General features: G+C 39.0%; 1 protein-coding gene across 4 annotated transcripts in view; it reads right to left on the reverse strand.

The window, feature by feature from the left end:
- Nucleotides 1–21855, reverse strand: part of LOC133574886 (astrotactin-2) — a 752799-nt gene that overhangs the window by 207253 nt on the left and 523691 nt on the right. For all 4 annotated transcript variants that reach the window (XM_061927222.1, XM_061927221.1, XM_061927224.1 and 1 more), the window contains one exon: nt 2154–2278. In XM_061927222.1, the coding sequence (XP_061783206.1) occupies nt 2154–2278 (125 nt within the window). The remainder of the gene's footprint in view (nt 1–2153; nt 2279–21855) is intronic.

A 21855-nucleotide genomic window follows, 5' to 3' on the forward strand; every position in this document is an offset into this window, starting at 1 on the left:
TGTGGGATGTTCCAAATAAGTATTTGATGAGCATTCCTCAACTTTCTCAGTCTTTTTTGCCACTTGTGCCAGCTTTATTGAAACATGTTGCAGGCATCAAATTCCAAATGAGCTAATATTTGCAAAGAATAACAAAGTTTACCAGTTCCAACATTAAATATCTTGTATTTGCAGTCTATTCAATTAAATATAAGTTGAAAAGGATTTGTAAATCATTGTATTCTGTTTTTATTTATGATTAACACAACGTGCCAACTTCACTGGTTTCAGGTTGTGTATATATAATGGGGAGCATGTTGAAAGTGGGTGGTTAAGGTTTTGTAAAAATCCAATTTTAGTAAAAGCTAAAAGCAATTTCGCTAATGGGAAGGATAAAGGAGCAGAGGCGGAGTTGCGGGATGGAATTCAACCCAGAAAAAAACAACAACACACGATCAAAGACAATGTAAAAGTACAGTTTGTGTTGTCTGAAGAAAACCGTATATTTCAAATTGTAATGATTTTAAACTTCGGTTCACTGTATATTAAAATTATAGAAAAATGCCTCATCCGGGACTCTTTTTTTATTTTATTTCTGTTTTTAGATTTTAAAAAAACAATTTCCCTCATATATAGTATTGTTCCTATATGTATGTATATTATATAAATTATATACATTTTTTGTTTATATATGTATGTTAGGGTTGTACGGTATACCGGTATTAGTATACTGTAGTACCGCGATACTAATGAATCATTTTCGGTACTATATCGCCTCTGAAACGTATATATATATATATATATATATATATATATGCAAAATACAATAAGGGTATCGCAACTGGCTCACCTTTACAGGTACTCGCCCCTGCACCATCTGTGAGCCTGTGGCCTCGCTCTCTTCATCTCTCCTTCCATCAAGGCACCGGCGGGACTCTGCATGGCAGGGACGTCCTCCTCCCTGAGCCAAGACTAAGCTTGACCGCATACCTCAACTGGACATGAGTTGGTTGGCATCAGCAAGTCCTCAAAAGAGCACTCGCCGTCATCAACGTTTCGTCGACGCTTCGGAGGGGCTCGACGGCAGATCCAGCATATATATATATATATATATATATATATATATATATATATATATATATATATATATATACATATATATATATATACATACATATATATATATATATACATATACATATATATATACATATACATATATATAGATATATACATATATATGCATATATATACATACATATATATGTATATATACATATGCATATATACATGTATGTATGTATGTATAGTATGTATATATATATATATATATATATATATATATATATGTATACATATATATGTATACATATATATATATATATATATATATATGTGTATAGATATGTATATGTATACATATATATGTGTGTATATATATATATATATGTATGTATACATATATATATGTGTGTATATATATATATATATGTATATATATGTATATATGTATATGTATATATATGTATATATACATATATGTATATATATATTATACATATATATATATATGTATACATATATATACATATATATATATACATACTATACATACATACATGTATATATGCATACGTATATATACATACATACATATACATATATATATATACATATACATGTATATATATATATATATATATATATACATGTATATATATATATACATGTATATATATATATACATGTATATATAAATATATATATATATATATATATATATATATATATATATATACATATATATATATATATACATATATATATATATATATATATATATATATATATATATATATATATATATATATATATATTGTTGAGACTACAACCAATTTTTCATGTTTACATCGTTTCCTATTGGGAACTCTGCTTCACTGTACAAACTTTTCAATTTACAAACCACGTTCAAGAACCATTCAAGTTTGTAAATCGAGCCTACACTGCATACATCTTGTCCTTTTTTTTGTTGATGCTGGTTTTGTTTTACAAAAACTGACAGGTATGCAGATAGTTTGCTAATGTTCCTTTCCAATATCAAAGTGTCAGGTATGACATGGTTATGAACATGAAACACGTTGAGACGTTTCAAAGATGCTCCAAAAAAAACTCACCTGTGAGGAGGTCCAGGTTTGGCAGCGGTTCAGACAACACTCCTCTGCATTGTTCCTCCACCGGTAGAGGAAGAACCATGAGGCCGTCAGCTAACTGGGGGAAGTCCTTAATGAAGTTGTTATCTCTAAAGGAGGTTGGCACAAAAAACAAAATAAAAAAAAGAGTACATAAAAACCTGTGGTGCATACTAATCTCTTCTAGAGTGCAGCTTTATGTACGTGCAAATAAGTAGTAATGGAGTAATATGTTTATTACTGTGGTTGCAGCTTTAACATCAAATAAAGCATGCTTAAGGACAAAAAGGATACCGTCTAAAACATTCATGCAAAACTGTTTTGATCAATGCTCCATGAAATATGAGAGGGGCCCTTTCAGAAAATAAACACTCATAATGGATAGTGTGTGTGTGTGTGTGTGTGTGTGTTATATGCTCCACTTTTGTCCCGCGGATAAACTGCTTTGGGCTTTCATTTCCCCCGACAAAAAAAGACTTGAGTTGTCCCGCTGCATTCTGGGAGCTGGGTGTGCAGCAGCAAACTATTCCCCATAATAATCCACTTCTACAAGGCCGAGGAACGCGTGCCGCGGACACTCCGGGGACTGTGATTCACTCTTTGTGGTATCCATTTTTCATCCTCTCTCGTTGCTTCCTCAGCCTGCTGTGAGGCAACGTACATCTGACTCAAAGCAGGGGGAGGAAGAGGAGCTGGGAAGAGATAACGGGGGCTTAATGCACTGATTGAAAGGAAGTCGGGTCTATATCGGCGTGCAGGATCAAAAGTTCATATGTCGCTTTAAGGACTTCCAGGAACATAGATTTAAATATTAGCCCAGATTTTGAGTAATAATGTTGTCATTCAAAAAAAAATACAATTAAAATAATTGGTAAAATATTTCATTCGAATTTTATTTGATTTATTTTGTTATTTTTTAACAATCTCAGTGGAAGCTGACATTGTCGTTTTGTTTGTCGGGAATAGTCAAGAAAATGTTTTATTTTATTTTATTTTTACCATTTACTGTACTTTTTTACCCAACTAATGATGTACATTTGATTTTTCATCAGCGGAACTTTTGAGGAATTAAGAAAATAAGACATTGGTTTTCATTGGTTGGTTTGTATTTTTTTATTGATGAATCTTTATTTTGTTAAGTCTCCTATAAAGCTGGAACTGTCTTTTTGGTTTTCGGAAAAATGGACAAGAAATTTGTGGTATCTAAATTGTTTTACTATTTACTGTACTCCCCCCCACCCCCCCATTTCATTTTCTACAATTAATTTTCCATTAATACGATATTTGTTTTCATTGATTTAGATCTCTTCTTTATTTAAAATAGGGACATCACATATTAATGAACATATGCACAATTAATTATGGACTTTAAGCCGCTTCCTTTTTTTCCCTACGCTTTGAACCCTGTGGCTTATAAAATGGTGCGGCTAATTTATGGATTTTTCTTCGCTGGTGGCCATAATGTTTTTAATTCAACATATATTTTTCATAAAACACAAGCCTGCGATGAGGTGGCGACTTGTCCAGGGTAATTTATGAATCATTATTTTGTGATTATTTTAACACAAGTCTCATATAAAGCTGGAATTGTCTTTTTGGTTTTCTGAAAAACGGACAAGAAATTGTTTTGTGATATCTAAATGGTTTTACTATTTACTGCATGTTATTTTCCACACTTCATTTTGTACAGTTGAGTTTTTGAAGTATATAAGTAATTAATAAGACATTTGTTTTCATTGATTTAGATGTATTTCTTTTTTATACAAAATGCGGACAGCACACATTAATGAACATATGCACGGTTAATTCTGGACTTTAATCCGTCACTTTTTTTCTACGCTTTGAACCCTGTGGCTTATAAAATGGTGTGGCTAATTTATGGATTTTTCTTCGCTGGTGGCCATAATGTTTTGTGATCAACAAATAGTTTTCATAAAACACAAGCCTGCGATGAGGTGGCGACTTGTCCAGGGTGATTTATTAATCATTATTTTGTGATTCTTTTAACACAAGTCTCATATAAAGCTGGAATTGTCTTTATGGTTTTCGGAAAAAAGGACAAGAAATACTAGAATACTATTTACTGTATGTTTTTTCCCCCACTTCACTTTCCATAAGGGTATCATCTTAGAAGTATATAAGTAATTAATAAGATGTTTGTTTTCATTGATTTAGATGTATAACTTCTTTATTTAAAATAGGGACAGCACATATTAATGAACATATGCACGGTTAATTCTGGACTTTAAGCCGTTACTTTTTTTTCTACGCTTTGGACCCTGTGGCTTATAAAATGGTGCGGCTAATTTATAGATTTTTCTTCGCTGGTGGCCATACTGTTTTGTGATCAACAAATAGTTTTCATAAAAAAAAACAAGCGTGCAACTTGTCCAGGGTGTACCCCACCTTCCGCCTGAGTGCAGCTGGGAAAGGCTCCAGCACGCCAAGAAGGACAAGAAGTAGAAAATGAATGGCAAACACAAGCAGAGACAACTGAAAAGGTGTGTTATTGTTGTACTATGGCGCCATCTTTTGGACGAGTTCGCCCAATGCAGGTGCTGCGGGGTGAACGTCTACAGTATGTCCTTCTGTTTAGTGCTTTAAACCGGAAGTACAAGTGAAGCGCATAGTGCAAAGAGGTCGCCGACTTTCTGCACAGTCAGTTGCTACAGAGCTCCAAACTTCATGTGCCCTGGCAATTAGCCCACGTACAGTACGCAGAGAGCTTCACGGAATGGGTTTCCATGGCCGAGCAGCTGTATCTAAGCCATACATCACAGAGTCCAATGCAAAGCGTCGGATGCAGTGGACTATAGAGCAGTGGAGACACGTTTTCTGGAGGGATGAATCACGCTTTTCCATCTGGCAATCTGATGGACGAGTCTGGGTTTGGAGGTTGCCAGGAGTACGGTACATTTCAGACTGCATTGTGCCGAGTGTGAAATTTGGTGGAGGAGGAATTATGGTGTGGGGTTGTTTTTCAGGAGTTGGGCTTGGCCCCTTAGTTTCAGTGAAATGAACTTTGAATGCTCCAGGATACCAAAACATTTTAGACAATTCCAACATGACTGTGCACCAGTGCACAAAGCAAGGTCCATAAAGACATGGATGACAGAGTCTGGTGTGGATGAACTTGACTGGCCTGCACAGAGTCCTGACCTGAACCCGATAGAACACCTTTGGGATGAATTAGAACGGAGACTGAGAGCCAGGCCTTCTCGACCAACATCAGTGTGTGACCTCACCAATGCGCTTTTGGAAGAATGGTGGAAAATTCCTATAAACACACCTTGTGGACAGCCTTCCCAGAAGAGTTGATATTTTATGTTCCGTCCTCCAGTCGCCCATAGATTTTCTACTCCTATGGATACTTCATTCATCGCTCCAAGCAACATTTGTAAGTTTTACACGTGTTTTCATGCATATTTGTATGTGCTATCGTAATGTAATCAAGGTAACATTAGCATTAGCTAATATGCTAACACTGTTTTAGTATTATTAACTTACAAAGGCATTATTTTTGTATTGTTTCAGTTACACAAATTCCTCAGTAAATTTACCAAAACGTCACCGTGGACTTATTGAGTCTGTTTAGCTGATTGGAGAGGTAGCTTCCGCAGCTAGTGGGTCCATGACGATGACTTCTGTTTTGTTTGACTCAGCCGTTTTACTGCCACATTAAAAGCAGTGTTTGGAAACAAAATAGGTATGCAAATAAACATTTAAAAATATATTTCATACCGGTATACATCTGCAGTGCCACTACCTTTTGTAAAAATATTTATTTCTTCTACAGTTTGGTGAGTGCGTCTTAAATACGGTAGTTATTTTCATTCATGGATTGAGAAGTTCTGTCATTCAGGAGGAGCTCAACGTAAAGCCGCTACTCCACCACATGGAGAGGAGCCAGATGGGGTAATTTAGAGCATCTGGTCTGGATGCCCGTCCGGATGCCTCCCTCGGGAGGTGTTTAGGGCACGTCCGACCGGTAGGAGGCAGAGTTGAAAACCCAGGACACGTTAGGGAGACTATGTCTGGGAATGCCTCAGAATCCCCCTGGGGGAGCTGGACTGAGTGGCTGGGGAGAGGGGAGTCTGGGCTTCTTTACTTAGGCTTCTGCCCCTGCTCCCCGATCTCGGATAAGCGGAAGAAGATGGATGGATATATTTTCATCCATTTGCTATTTAACTTTAATTAGTCGATTTTTATTTGTTTTTGTGATTTTTTTCAATTTTTTAACACAAGTCTCATATGAAGCTGATATTGTTGAGAAAACAAAACATATTCAGTCTAAGCCTGGGCCCCTGGAGAGGGGGTCCAGACTAAGGTCAAGAAAAAAAACCTCATAGCCATAGCACATATAAACGTGTGTAAGAGGGAAACATCAAAGGACATTAAAGACATTAAAAGAGCAGAGCTGATGCAACCAGCCACTTATACACACAGCCACAAAAGTAAAACAACAACAAAACAAAAGCCTATACACTGTGGTGGCCTCTGCGGTGTTCCACGCCATCATTGTGGGAAGCATGGCCAAAGACAGGAGCAAACCCAACAAAGCAACCAAGAGAGCCGACTCTACCCTCAACCGCCCACTAACTCCCGGCCAGTATCCAGTCTGATTTAGGTAATTTGTAGTAATAGTAGTAGTAGTAGTTTTAGGTAATTAATAAGACATTGGTTTTCATTGTTCAATTGGTATTTTTTATTTATCCATAAGGAGCAGACCCAACAAAGCAACCAAGAGAGCCGTCTCCACCCTCGGCCGCCCACTAACTCCCGGCCAGTGTCCAGTCCGATTTAGGTAATTTGTAGTAGTAGTAGTTTTAGGTAATTAATAAGACATTGGTTTTCATTGTTCAATTGGTATTTTTTCATTTATCCATAAGGAGCAGACCCAACAAAGCAACCAAGAGAGCCGACTCCACCCTCGGCCGCCCACTAACTCCCGGCCAGTGTCCAGTCCGATTTAGGTAATTTGTAGTAGTAGTAGTTTTAGGTAATTAATAAGACATTGGTTTTCATTGTTCAATTGGTATTTTTTATTTATCCATAAGGAGCAGACCCAACAAAGCAACCAAGAGAACCGACTCCACCCTCGGCCGCCCACTAACTCTCGGCTAGTGTCCAGTCCGATTTAGGTAATTTGTAGTAGTAGTAGTAGTAGTTTTAGGTAATTAATAACACATTGGTTTTCATTGTTCAATTACTATTTTTTATTTATCCATAAGGAGCAGACCCAACAAAGCAACCAAGAGAGCCGACTCATCCCTCGGCCGCCCACTAACTCTCGGCCAGTGTCCAGTCCGATTTAGGTAATTTGTAATAGTAGTAGTAGTAGTAGTAGTAGTAGTAGTTTTAGGTAATTAATAAGACATTGGTTTTCATTGTTCAATTGGTATTTTTTTATTTATCCATAAGGAGCAGACCCAACAAAGCAACCAAGAGAGCCGACTCCACCCTCGGCCGCACACTAACTCTCAGCCAGTGTCCAGTCCGATTTAGGTAATTTGTAGTAGTATTAGTAGTAGTTTTAGGTAATTAATAAGACATTGGTTTTCATTGTTCAATTGGTATTTTTTATTTATCCGTAAGTAGCAGACCCAACAAAGCAACCAAGAGAGCCGACTCCACCCTTGGCCGCCTTCTAACTCCCGGCCAGTGTCCAGTCCGATTTAGGTAATTTGTAGTAGTAGTAGTAGTAGTTTTAGGTAATTAATAAGACATTGGTTTTCATTGTTCAATTGGTATTTTATTATTTATCCATAAGGAGCAGACCCAACAAAGCAACCAAGAGAGCCGACTCCACCCTCGGCCGCCCACTAACTCCCGGCCAGTGTCCAGTCCGATTTAGGTAATTAGTTGTAGTAGTATTAGTAGTAGTTTTAGGTAATTAATAAGACATTGGTTTTCATTGTTCAATTGGTATTTTTTATTTATCCATAAGGAGCAGACCCAACAAAGCAACCAAGAGAGCCGACTCCACCCTTGGCCGCCTTCTAACTCCCGGCCAGTGTCCAGTCCGATTTAGGTAATTTGTAGTAGTAGTAGTAGTAGTTTTAGGTAATTAATAAGACATTGGTTTTCATTGTTCAATTGGTATTTTATTATTTATCCATAAGGAGCAGACCCAACAAAGCAACCAAGAGAGCCGACTCCACCCTCGGCCGCCCACTAACTCCCGGCCAGTGTCCAGTCCGATTTAGGTAATTTGTAGTAGTAGTAGTTTTAGGTCATTAATAAGACATTGGTTTTCATTGTTCAATTGGCATTTTTTATTTATCCATAATTATTATTGTCATTGTCTGAATTTACCATTTTGTTTTTGTAAATTGACAAAAAAAAAAAAAAAATCATAAAATTTCGACAATTTATTGTACCCGGTTCCGATTCGTGCTATACGTTTGGAGTAATTACGTACTTAATATATATTGGTTTTGATTGGTTCATTGTACCGTCTAATTAAATGTATTCCCTGAAAAAGAGTCTGAAAAATATACAGTTGAGCAAGCGACTTATCCCCGAAGCGAGCTTTTCTTCCCGTCACTCACACAAGGTCGTGTAAGGTACATGTGCAGCAAAAACATATACGTGGATTGTCTCTCCTTGTGTTTTTATTTACTCATATATCATTCAGGACCCGCGTGTGCTCATTAAACCCCCAACAAACCGAGCTTCCTCGCGGCCATGGGAGGGCCCATAAATGGCAAACCTTCTGTCTGAAGCGTTATCATAATGAATAATAGTCGAGAGAAGTTAAAGCAGATGGGATACATTCTTTAAATCCGTTGGGATGTATTATGTTGGGATATAATTAAGATAATGAAGGATGAAGTGATTAAGAAATGTTTAGTATAGATATGCTTAGAATAGGCCGTGCAACTAATCATATCCTCAAAGTTCCAGTTGAAACTGGATCCAAGTTCAAGCACACGCGCATTCACTCTTAATCGTCCACATTCTTGCTACTGTTGATGTGGCTTCTTCGCCGAGGTCTGAAGGACAACACCAGATATGAAGTCGGATTCCAGGAAAGAGAAGGCAGAGTAAGATTCCACCCCTGGAAGCAGGCACCTCATTGCATATTCATAGGGGTGTAACGGTACGTGTATCTGTATTGAACCGTTTCGGTACGGGGGTTTCGGTTCGGTTCGGTTCGGTTCGGAGGTGTACCGAACGAGTTTCCACACGAACATATTAAGTAGCCGCCTCCGCTTCCTTCTGCCTCTGTTTCTGTCAGTACTCTACACAGCACCCAGCATTGTCCCACCCACACAACCATCTGATTGGTTACAAACAGAGCGGTAACAGCCAATCAGCAGTGCATATTCAGAGCGGTAACAGCCAATCAGCAGTGCATATTCAGAGTGCATGTAGTCAGTGCTTAGCGTTTAGCAGGTAAGCATCAGGCAGCGGACTCTCCCCAAATTATAATAAACACCTCCCAGTCCAGTCAACTACTAGTAACATCACTATGAGCCCGTTGACCTTCTAGAAATATAAAAGGCAGCTCAGCTCGCTCGCAGTCCTGGCTTGAGGTGAAGGCTAATTTGCTTTTAGCGTAACGTTAGCTCATTTTGCGGTGTGTGTGTTATGGACAGCAAAGCCCTGTCTGTCTGTTATTTCACTTTACATTTTTCTGTGTTGATTGAGCTGTGTTGAAGCAGGACATTATGTTAAATGAAAAGTTTCTGTCTCTGATAGTTGATATAATAATGTAACTGCATCATTAAGCCTACATGAACTCCATGGTGTTCAAGGATGAATAGTCTCTCCTATTGCTATTGTACTATTTTGTTCAGCTATAGTTACATTAATCATTAGTAATGTCGCAGCCCAGTTTTGAATGGCAGGGTCCCTGCTATCACATGTTGATAAAAAAATATTTACATAATAAATCAACTACACGCTTCCCAAATGCTGTAATAAATTAAGCGTGATGAGTTGACTTGAAACTGTTTAATGTTGCACTTTTTATATGTAGAAGAAAAGTTTTGTCATTTTATTTAATCTGAGAAACAACTTGAGGCAGTTTAATGTTGATTAACGTGGGCAGAATTATTATAATGTTTCCAATGTTAAAAGGATAAAGCCATTGTTTACAAATTTGGTAAATAAATAACCAAAAAATGCATATTTTGTTGTTTTCTTACTGTACCGAAAATGAACCGAACCGTGACCTCTAAACCGAGGTACGTACCGAACAAAATTTTTGTGTACCGTTAGAAGAAGAAGACGATGATTTATTGTCAATTCTTAAGATGCACAAGACACATAAGAACTGAAAAGTATATTTTCGGCACAGTCCCACTAAGAGCAGACATACGTTACAGGGAGACAAGACAAGACCGCCGACGGCGCAGCCATTTTTACGGCGCTCCTTAAAAAAAGGTGAGAAAAAGGTGATATTGGGAAAGGGGGGAGAGTAAAAAAATATCAGTCAAAGGCTGGATCCGCAAGAGGGGGTCCAGACTGAGTCCAAGGGAAAAAAAAACTCATTTGCAATGCAAACATAAACACGTTACATTTAGTCACAACAAACTCGCAACAGAGGGAGGGGGAGTTGGAGCAAACAAGCGGTGGTGAAGGCGGTGGTTGGGGAAGGGGCGGGTGCGTGCGTGTATGCCCAATCAACTTGGGTGTGATGTTGAAGTGTTTTTGTGGACTGGGGCCGATCTGAAAGTTCGACACCAGGTGCTTGTTGAGAAAAAGGGAGGTCAAAAGCGTCCATCGTTGAGGTGTCCTCGGGGGGTGTTTTTCAGAGCAGCCTGTTCCTGATAACACAGCGTCAAGGCCATTCGAGGGAGTCAAGTCGTAGATCAGGTTACACCCCTACATATTCATACATTGTGATATATCTTGTAAGAGCGCGGCGGGGAAGGGCACCTCCAGAACAGCCCTGTGTAAGTCGCCGTATCGAACGCTACTAGGGACAGATAGCGCTCAGACAAATAGACAATAAATACTTCTGATTTTAAGTTTATACATCACATCCTCTTTAAACATCTTCTGTCTCCAGATGAAACGAATACGTCGACAAATCCATGCCTGACGAGACTAATTGTCTTACATGGCATTGTTATGCATGTTGCAAGCAGCCTTCGCAACTCTTCTCTTGATGCAGTGGAACAATAGTTGGTGTTTACACCGCGTAGTCCCGAGTGGGATCACACTCCACATCCTCCTAATACAATTCAGCGTCAACAGGTCTTTGCCACAATGCCTGGATCTCATGGTGTTATTGCAATTGTAAGCCGTCCGGCAGCCACGTGGACGCTGCCACTGTGGACCTTCATGGTGACAAAGACCTTCTAATTCCCGAAGTAACTAAGTACTCCATACACATGCAAATCCTTGGCACAAGGCGGCACAATGAAGTCATTGTGCGAACGGGTGTCTCTTCTGTCTCATCTGCTAATGAGCGACACAAACAGAATATTTATCGATGCCAAGTGGTATTTTTTGTTGTTGTTGAATGTTTATTATACTGTATTTAGGGACCGCAATGTCCCTTTGGGACAGAGGACCCTATTGTATTTGTAAGGTTTTATTATTAATATTCCGCCGCCTCTTTCAGCTGTAATTTGACCCCCTTAACATGCTTCAAAACTCACCATATTTGACACACACATCAGGACTGGCGAAAATTGCCATCTAATCAAAAAACCAAACCCCAAAACTCAAAATTGCGTTCTAGCGCCCCCTAGGACAAAAACAAAGACAAAACTGCTTGTAACTTTAGACCTAGATTTCATCCATTGACATCCTTCAGCAAAAATCAACAGGAAGTCGGCAATTCCCCCTTCAAAACAAAAAGTTAGTAAAAACAGTCACTTTTGCCTCTTTGAGCTGTAATTTGACCCCCTTAACATGTTTCAAAACTCACCAAACTGGACACACACATCAGGACTGGCAGAAATTGCGATCTTATAAAAAACAAAAAAAAACCAACCCCAAAACTCAAAATTGCGCTCTAGCGCCCCCTAGGAAATAAACACAGACACAACTGCTCCTAGGAAGAAAACTCAGACAAAACTGCCTGTAACTTCCAGTAGGAATGTCTTAGAGACATGAAACAAAAACCTCTATGTAGGTCTCACTTAGACAGACAGATTGACAACCCCCAGCAAAAATCAACAGGAAGTTTGCAATTCCCCCTTCAAAACAAAAGTGTTGTACAAACCGGTCACCTCTTTTCAAACACTATCTCCTCTGAGCGCGTTTGTCGTGTCGGCTTCAAACTAGCACAGGAGAGAGATTGAATCCTTCTGATTAAAAGTTGACCAAAGAGTTTTAATTACTGCTCCGGTTTTGATTTTATGTGCCGTCAAAGTCGGTCCTGTCCATCGCTGCTTGCAGCTTTAATTATGATTACTACTGTATTGTTTAAAATGGAGTGTATGTAGCAATAGCACCATTCAATTTCTCCCAAGCAAGGAAAAATGCATAAATAAAATACTATGAAAATATCTAGTGACCACAATGCAATTAAACAAAAGCATGTGATGATTATTGTCTTTAAAATAATTAGAAACACATTGTGCGTTAAAATGTTTTCATAAGTGGTCTACAAATAATAGGACATATAACATGTATTATTAGTATAGTATTTAGTAGTAGCATTCATTATAATACTATTATCCATCATCAATTTGCTACAGTCGTGGTCAAAAGTTTACACACACTTGTAAAGAACATAATGTCATGGCTGTCTTGAGTTTCCAATCATTTCTACAACTCTTGTTTTTTTGTGATAGTGTGATTGGAGCACATACAAAAAAACATTCATGAAGTTTGGTTCTTTTATGAATTTATTATGGGTCTACTGAAAATGTGAGCAAATCTGCTGGGTCAAAAGTATACATACAGCAATGTTAATATTTGGTTACATGTCCCTTGGCAAGTTTCACTGCAATAAGGCGCTTATAGCCATCCGCAAGTTCTGGCAAGGAGAACCGATGAGGCCTTTAATCCCAGGAGCACCAAACCTACCGTCAAGCATGGTGGTGGTGGTAGAATTATGCTCTGGGCTTGTTTTGCTGCCAATGGAACTGGTGCTTTACAGAGAGTAAATGGGACAATGAAAGAGGAGGATTGCCTCCAAATTCTTCAGGACAACCTAAAATCATCAGCCCAGAGGTTGGGTCTTGGGCGCAGTTGGGTGTTCCAACAGGACAATGACCCCAAACACACGTCAAAAGTGGTAAATGAATGGCTAAATCAGGCTAGAATGAAGGTTTTAGAATGGCCTTCCCAAAGTCCTGACTTAAACGTGTGGACAATGCTGAAGAAACAAGTCTGTGTCAGAAAACCAACAAATTTAGCTGAACTACACCAATTTTGTCAAGAGGAGTGGTCAAAAATTCAACCAGAAGCTTGTGGATGGCTACCAAAAGCGCCTTATTGCAATGAAACTTGCCAAGGGACATGTAACCAAATATTAACGTTGCTGTATGTATACTTTTGACCCAGCAGATTTGCTCACATTTTTAGTAGACCCATAATAAATTCATAAAAGAACCAAACTTCATGAATGTTTTTTTGTGACCAACAAGTATGTGCTCCAATCACTCTATCACAAAAAAATAAGAGTTGTAGAAATGATTGGAAACTCAAGACAGCCATGACATTATGTTCTTTACAAGTGTATGTAAACTTTTGACCACGACTGTATATCTTTTATCTAAGTATATTATTAATATACAGTAAGATCTCTGGAGCCGCAAAAAATATAAAGCCTTATATAAGTGTTATAATGAAGGCAACACATGATGTAAGTGTCTATATTAGCTATATTAGCCTACTATCTAAATGTCTATGTGTCGCAGGCTGACGCAAATCTTCGTTGACAGAAATGTTGAAATGTAAAATTTATTCTACACATTTTTACAACATTGTAAAACATTACTAAAACGGAGGTTTCTCAGAGGGTGTGACAACTCCTGGAAATTACTGGCTTAGAATGATCAAAGGTAAAGATGTGTGTTCAAGTTGAAGAAAACGGAAACTACAAATAAAATGACCTCAAATATACCTAAAATACGAGGCATAATGATGCAATATGTACATACAGCTAGCATAAACAGTTTATTAGCATCGACTAGCTTACAGTCATGCACTGACCAAATATGTCTGATTAGCACTCCACATAAGTCAACAACATCAACAAAGCTCACCTTTGTGGATTCGCGCACAGCATAAAACATTTGATAGACAAAACTAGAGACAAAGGAGGAGTGGCATAGAACACGTCTTTCTGCGGCAGCATCAAGGAAAGTTGTACATGTAAACACACTACGGTGCGTTCAAGGACTTCCAAAATTAGGACAAAATGGCGCGAGCCAAATACACTCATCAGTGAAACATGTTAAGTTAAAGTTAAAGTTAAAGTACAAATGATTGTCACACACACAAGGTGTGGCGAAATTATTCTCTGCATTTGACCCATCACCCTTGATCACCCCCTGGGAGGTGGCCGCGCCCGGGAATAATTTTTGGTGATTTAACCCCCAATTCCAACCCTTGATGCTGAGTGCCAAGCAGGGAAGTAATGCGTCCCATTTTTATAGTCTTTGGTATGACTCGGCCGGGGTTTGAACTCACGACCTACTGATCTTTAACATAAACAGTGGGATTTCTAACAATTAGGAAGGTTTATGTCATGTTTGTCCTCCTACAGAAACCATATTGAAACAAAAAAATATTTATTTTTCTTCATCTTTTTCCATTTTCATACATTTTTGAAAAAGCTCCAGGGAGCCACTCGGGCGGCGCTAAAGAGCCCCCGTGTTACGCCAAACATCGACATATTGAATTAAAACAATTACGGTATCTAGGCTTCCAATGTCAAAAATTATTATATTTTTAATTATGTATAGTCTATTTAATTATGATAAAAATTGGACTTATATTTTCATCTTTGAAGATATATTTAATTTTTAAAGTGACTTATTTTCACTATTTTTCCTTTGTATATTTATTCTTAATACATGATTAATGCATGTACTAATCACTTTTATAGGTATGTACAGTATATTTTATTTACATTTTTAGAGTGTTTATGTTAATTTTATTTTATTTTTTTAAATGAGCACTTTATCTATGGTTTGTCGTTTTATGGGAGAGGTGCACCAACCTAAACGACCACTAGAGGTCCCTCTTTCTTCATGAATCTAGTTTAATATTCCTGGGCTTCATATAAAAAAGGCAGCATCTTCTGTTAGATTAGGGGGACCTTTAAAAAGGTGTTTACAAAATGAGGACAATATTATGATGCACAAGAAAAATAACATTTAGTGGGATAAGAGGGGTCATTTTTGTCTGAGAGTGGGAGTTGAGGGGACAGAAAAGAAGCGATTATAGACTAAAAGCGGGACTTCAAGCCGATGGGTAGTCTGTGTGGCAGAATGACGACCACTTTGCCATGGAGAGAGGCGTGGTCTGTAAGCCTTTTCGGTAGAAAAAAATCCAATGTCTCCGAGGGGAAGTAAGGGAAGGAGGGACGTGCCCTTGGCGTCCTCTTGGGATAACAACAGTGTTTTTTGAAGCGTGCGCTCGTCGCCACAGGATGCCAGTGCTGTGCAGGTCAGAGGGCGGAGACGTCCGTGGCGGCGGCATGCTGATTAGCAGCGAGATGTCGGAAAGTAAGAGACTGAACACGCACTGTCAAGTGGTTTGCTCGTAATACCAAATCGATGCTGTCAACATCAAACCATCCACCCTGCTTCTATACTGGGTAGTCTAGTCAGGGGCACCTGGAAGCTGGGGCCGATATCAGTTGATTTATAGCCAGGAACCAAGTTGGTAGACTAATAACCGTTTTCTTTTAATCTTCAATACACTATCAGACTTCAGAGTACCTTAAAACCTGATCAGGAATTTAGTCTGGGTCTATGCAACATACACTATATTGCCAAAAGTATTTGGCCACCCATCCAAATGATCAGAATCAGGTGTCCTCATCTCTTGGCCCGGTGTATACAATCAAGCACTTAGGCATGGAGACTGTTTCTACAAACATGTGTGAAAGAATGGGCCACTCCCAGTGATTTCCACCTGTGCAACAAATCCAGTCGGGAAATTTTCTCGCTCCTAAATATTCCAAAGTCAACTGTCGGCTTTATTAGAAGAAAATGGAAGAGTTTGGGAACAACAGCAACTCGGCCACCAAGTGGTAGGCCACGTAAAATGACAGAGAGCGGTCAGCGGATGCTGAAGCGCATAGTGCAAAGACTTTCTGCACAGTCAGTTGCTACAGCGCTCCAAACTCCATGTGACCTTCCAATTAGCCCACGCACAGTACGCAGAGAGCTTCATGGAATGGGTTTCCATGGCCGAGCAAAGCGTGGACTGGACTCTAGAGCAGTGGAGACGTGTTCTCTGGAGTGATGAATCACGCTTTTCCATCTGATGGACGGGTCTGGGTTTGGAGGTTGCCAGGAGAACGGTACATTTCGGACTGCATTGTGCCGAGTGTGAAATTTGGTGGAGGAGGAATTATGGTGTGGGGTTGTTTTTCAGGAGTTAGTTCCAGTGAAAGGAGCTTTGAATGCTCCAGGATACCAAAACATTTTGGACAATTCCATGTTCCCAACTTTGTGTGAACAGTTTGGAGCGGGCCCCTTCCTCTTCCAACATGACTGTGCACCAGTGCACAAAGCAAGGTCCATAAAGACATGGATGACAAAGTCAAGTGCGGATGAACTTGACTGGCCTGCACAGAGTCCTGACCTGAACCCGATAGAACACCTTTTGGGATGAATTAGAACGGAGACTGAGAGCCAGGCCTTCTCGACTGACATCAGTGTGTGATCTCACCAATGCGCTTTTGGAAGAATGGTGGAAAATTCCTTTAAAAACACACTCCGCAACCTTGTGGACAGCCTTCCCAGAAGAGTTGAAGCTGCAATAGCTGCAAAAGGTGGACCGACATCATATTGAACCCTATGGGTTAGGAATAGGATGGCACTTCAAACTCATATGTGAGTCAAGGCAGGTTTACTGACAGATATAAGTCAGAACTTTACACTACTTTATGTTAGAAATGGCAACAGCGGAGGATGAATGTCCCATAATAAGAAGATAGAGAAAAAGAAGAAGCTTATCAACTACGGCGACAGAGTCGACACGGACAGTTTTTCAGGACTTACGCAGATCCCAAATACAGATCAGCAGGTACTAGAAGGCAAGAAAAGTTTATTTTGCATAATATTGTGAAACAAAACGCCAGATAATATGTCTTACATTATACACACACCATAATAATACTCGTATGTTGAAGCACAGTACAATCCGTCAAGCAGTGCGGCTTCATAGCTTACCAAAGTCGTACTAAAACATGTTATTTTTGAGCGCTGTGTGTAATGTTCTATATTTTCAATGCAACATAAAAAATGTTGGTGTTGTTTACTTGAGTCATATTGCATTCCACACATATCTCTTATGTGTGACTGCCATCTACTGGTCACACTTATCATTGCACCATGTACCAAATACCCCGAGTTCTGCAAGCAAAACCAGCATTATTCCGTACATTAGGCCCACCGGGTTATAAGGCACCTGTCGAGTTTGGAGAAAAAAAAATATTTTAAGTGCGCCTTATAGTCCGGAAAATACGGTACGTATCATTATCAAGTAAAATTATCAGTGGAGGACGAGGCTAAATACGATTTCTTGTTCAGAACCGGTTCTGTTCATAACTTTTATGGACATAATTTCTAGGCGCAGTCAAGGTGTTGAGGGGATCTGGTTTGGTGGCTGCAGGATTAGGTCTCTGCTTTTTGCAGATGATGTGGTCCTGATGGCTTCATCTGGCCAGGATCTTCAGCTCTCACTGGATCGGTTCGCAGCCGAGTGTGAAGCGACTGGGATGAGAATCAGCACCTCCAAGTCCGAGTCCATGGTTCTCGCCCGGAAAAGGGTGGAGTGCCATCTCCGGGTTGGGGAGGAGATCTTGCCCCAAGTGAAGGAGTTCAAGTACCTCGGAGTCTTGTTCACGAGTGAGGGAAGAGTGGATTGTGAGGTCGACAGGCGGATCGGTGCGGCATCTTCAGTAATGCGGACGCTGTATCGATCCGTTGTGGTGAAGAAGGAGCTGAGCCGGAAGGCAAAGCTCTCAATTTACCGGTCGATCTACGTTCCCATCCTCACCTATGGTCATGAGCTTTGGGTTATGACCGAAAGGACAAGATCACGGGTACAAGCGGCCGAAATGAGTTTCCTCCGCCGGGTAGCGGGGCTCTCCTTTAGAGATAGGGTGAGAAGCTCTGCCATCCGGGGGGAGCTCAAAGTAAAGCCGCTGCTCCTCCACATCGAGAGGAGCCAGATGAGGTGGTTCGGTCATCTGGTCAGGATGCCACCCGAACGCCTCCCTAGGGAGGTGTTTAGGACACGTTGGGAAGACTATGTCTCCCGGCTGGCCTGGGAACGCCTCGGGGTCCCACAGGAAGAGCTGGACGAAGTACCTGGGGAGAGGAAAGTCTGGGCTTCCCTGCTTAGGCTGCTGCCCCCGCGACCCGACCTCGGATAAGCGGAAGAAGATGGATGGATGGAACCGGTTCCCAGTGTATCGACTCCTTGGAATTGCTTGTCATTTTGTATAGCGGTTCTTCTAGCGGTTCTTCTGGGTGGATTTAAAAGTAACGATGAGCTTGTTTTTTCGGGAAAACCTGCCAATGAAACGAGACCGGGGCACCTCATGCATCTCGCACACATAAGAGATCAAAGCCGTATATCATGCGCGATTTGAACGGAAGGCAATGTTGCGTTCTGACATTTTACACCGGTATTAAAACTGAAACCGTAGACAAAATATAAAGAAGTTTGGTGGCACTTTTTAATTGAATCAAATCTCTCGTCCATCGGGTGTGCTCCATAGCTCGTATGAGTCAATTCCACCATTGTTTATTATTATTTTTTCCAGGTGGAATAGTCTCGGTACGGTCCCTTGTTTTTTAATTTCATACTATCCATTTTATTCCAGCTTGCTGCTCGCTTTCACAATGTAAACAAAGCCTTTGTCCAACAATTATGGCTACCCATGGCCTTTTGAGCCCTCTTGTACTCACTATAGATCACTGTTTTTCAACCTTTTCTGAGACAAGGCACATTTCTTTCATTGAAAAAATCCCGAGGCACACCACCAGCAGAAAACATTAAAAAATGAAACTCAGCAGCCGATATTGACAATAAAAAGTAGTTCTCACAATTGTTGGATATGAAATCAAACCATAACCAAGCATGCATCACTATAGCTCTTCTCTCAAAGTCGGTGTACTGTCACAACTTGTCACATTTTTGGTGTTTTCCTGTGTGTAGTGTTCTTGTCTTGCGCTCCTATTTTGTTGTTGATTGTCATGTCATGCACAGATGTACTTTGTGGATGCCGTCTGCTGCGCCACACGCTGTAAGTCTTTGCTGTCGTCCAGCATTCTGTTTTTGTTTACTTTCCAGCCAGTTCAGTTTTAGCTTCGTTTTGCATAGCCATCCTTGAGCTTCAATGCCTTTTCTTAGCGGCACTCGCCTTTTGTTTATTTTTTGGTTTAAGCGTTAGATACCTTTTTACCTGCACGCTGCCTCCCGCATATTGTGATCACGACAAAACATGTTCCCGACATCTACAAAGCAATTAGCTACCTGCTGCCACCTATTGATATGCCGAGCTCTAGACAGCACAGACACTCAACAAGGGCACATTTGCGGATTATAATTACTGGTTTGCAAAAAATATATATTTTAACCCAATTAGGTGAAATTACATAATCTCCCACGGCACACCAGACAATATCTCACGGAAAAACACTGCTATAGATAAATAGACAAAAATAAATTGCAGTTAATACATGTGATCGGTATAAGTATCGGTATCTGCCAATCTCACTCATGGCTGATTGGTGTCAGAATCAGCAGCATAAAACCTTGATTGGAACATCTCCAATCAACACTACAAGGTGTCATTAATTCCCTCGGCAACAGTCTAATAAGGGCAGGTTGCTTTTTACACAGGGTTGGTTGGCCCCAATGTGTGCACCATTAGAGGTGTGGATGTGCCATTTGTCCATGAGCAGGTCTTTAAAAAATAAGTTATACATTGCAAAGGTCTTGTATATGGGTCATTATGGAAAACAGACCCCCTGACAACACAGCTGTGGTAAATCAATTACTGCTGAAGCTCTGAGGTTCAAAGACTACATCTGATTTTGAATATATAACTAAACATTTATCCTTTGAAATATTTTTCTAAAAAGGATGGGTTGTTTTATATTCTGGTTTTGAAGATATATATATATATATATGTATATATATATATATATATATATATATATATATATATATATATATATATATATATATATATATATATATATGTCACCCTTATTAGCAGCAGCCGGCACAAGACACATGAAAAAAAATAAATAAATAAAAAGCATATATATATATATATATATATATATATATATATATATATATATATGTCACCCTTATTAGCAGCAGACGGCACAAGACACATGAAATTAAAAAAAAAAAAAAAAAAGCATATATATATATATATATATATATATATATATATATATATATATATATATATATATATACGGCTGCTGCTAATAAGGGCGACAGGTGATTATATAACAAGCCCCAGCTGGGCAATCTACTCACCTGCCGCTGACTTTGAGGCCGGTCCTTACACACCCAGCTCCGAAGCAGGCCCGCAGACCATATATATATATATATATATATATATATATATATATATGCTTTTTATTTTTTTATGTGGGTAAACATTTTAGAAAGACAGTTTGTCTTACATATGACCAACCAACTTGGGGCCGTGTTAGAGTTGTGCTTCAAGCACATACTTGCCAACCCTCCCGGATTTTCCGGGAGACTCCCGAAATTCAGCGCCTCTCCTGAAAACCTCCCGGGACAAATTTTCCCCCGAAAATCTCCCGAAATTCAGGCGGACTCAGGTCCTCCACAATATAAAAAAGCGTACCTGCCCAATCACGTTATAACTATAGAATGATGGAGGGCGAGTTCTTGGTTTCTTATGTGGGTTTATTTTTAGGCAGTTTCATTAACGTCCTCCCAGCGTGGCAACAACACACAACAACAGCAGTCACTTTTTTGTATACCGTAAAGCAGTTCGTCTGCCGTAAACAGTAATGTTGTGACACTCTTAAACAGGACAATACAGCCATCTAGTGCATTTGATGAAAGCACTTTTGTGCGTGCCACACAGCAATGCATCATCAGAGAGGGTGTTCAGCATGGTTCGAAAAATAGTGACAGAGAATAGAACAAGGATGGACAATTCAACCCTTAACTCAACAATGAGTAGATGAGTGTTATGTGTGTGTGTATATGTGTAAATAAATGGATACTGATATTCAAGTATTTATTTTATATATATATATATATATATATATATATATATATATATATATATATATATATATATATATATATATATATATATATATATATATATTTATATATATATATATATATATATAATAAAAAAAAATATATATATATATATATATGAATAATAAAATAAATATATATATATATATATACATATATATATATATATATATATATATATATATATATATATATATATATATATATATGAAATACTTGACTTGGTGAATTCTAGCTGTAAATATACTCCTCCCCTTTTAGC

The sequence above is a fragment of the Nerophis lumbriciformis genome, linkage group LG32, assembly GCF_033978685.3.
Source record: "Nerophis lumbriciformis linkage group LG32, RoL_Nlum_v2.1, whole genome shotgun sequence".
NCBI classification, from domain to species: domain Eukaryota; kingdom Metazoa; phylum Chordata; class Actinopteri; order Syngnathiformes; family Syngnathidae; genus Nerophis; species Nerophis lumbriciformis.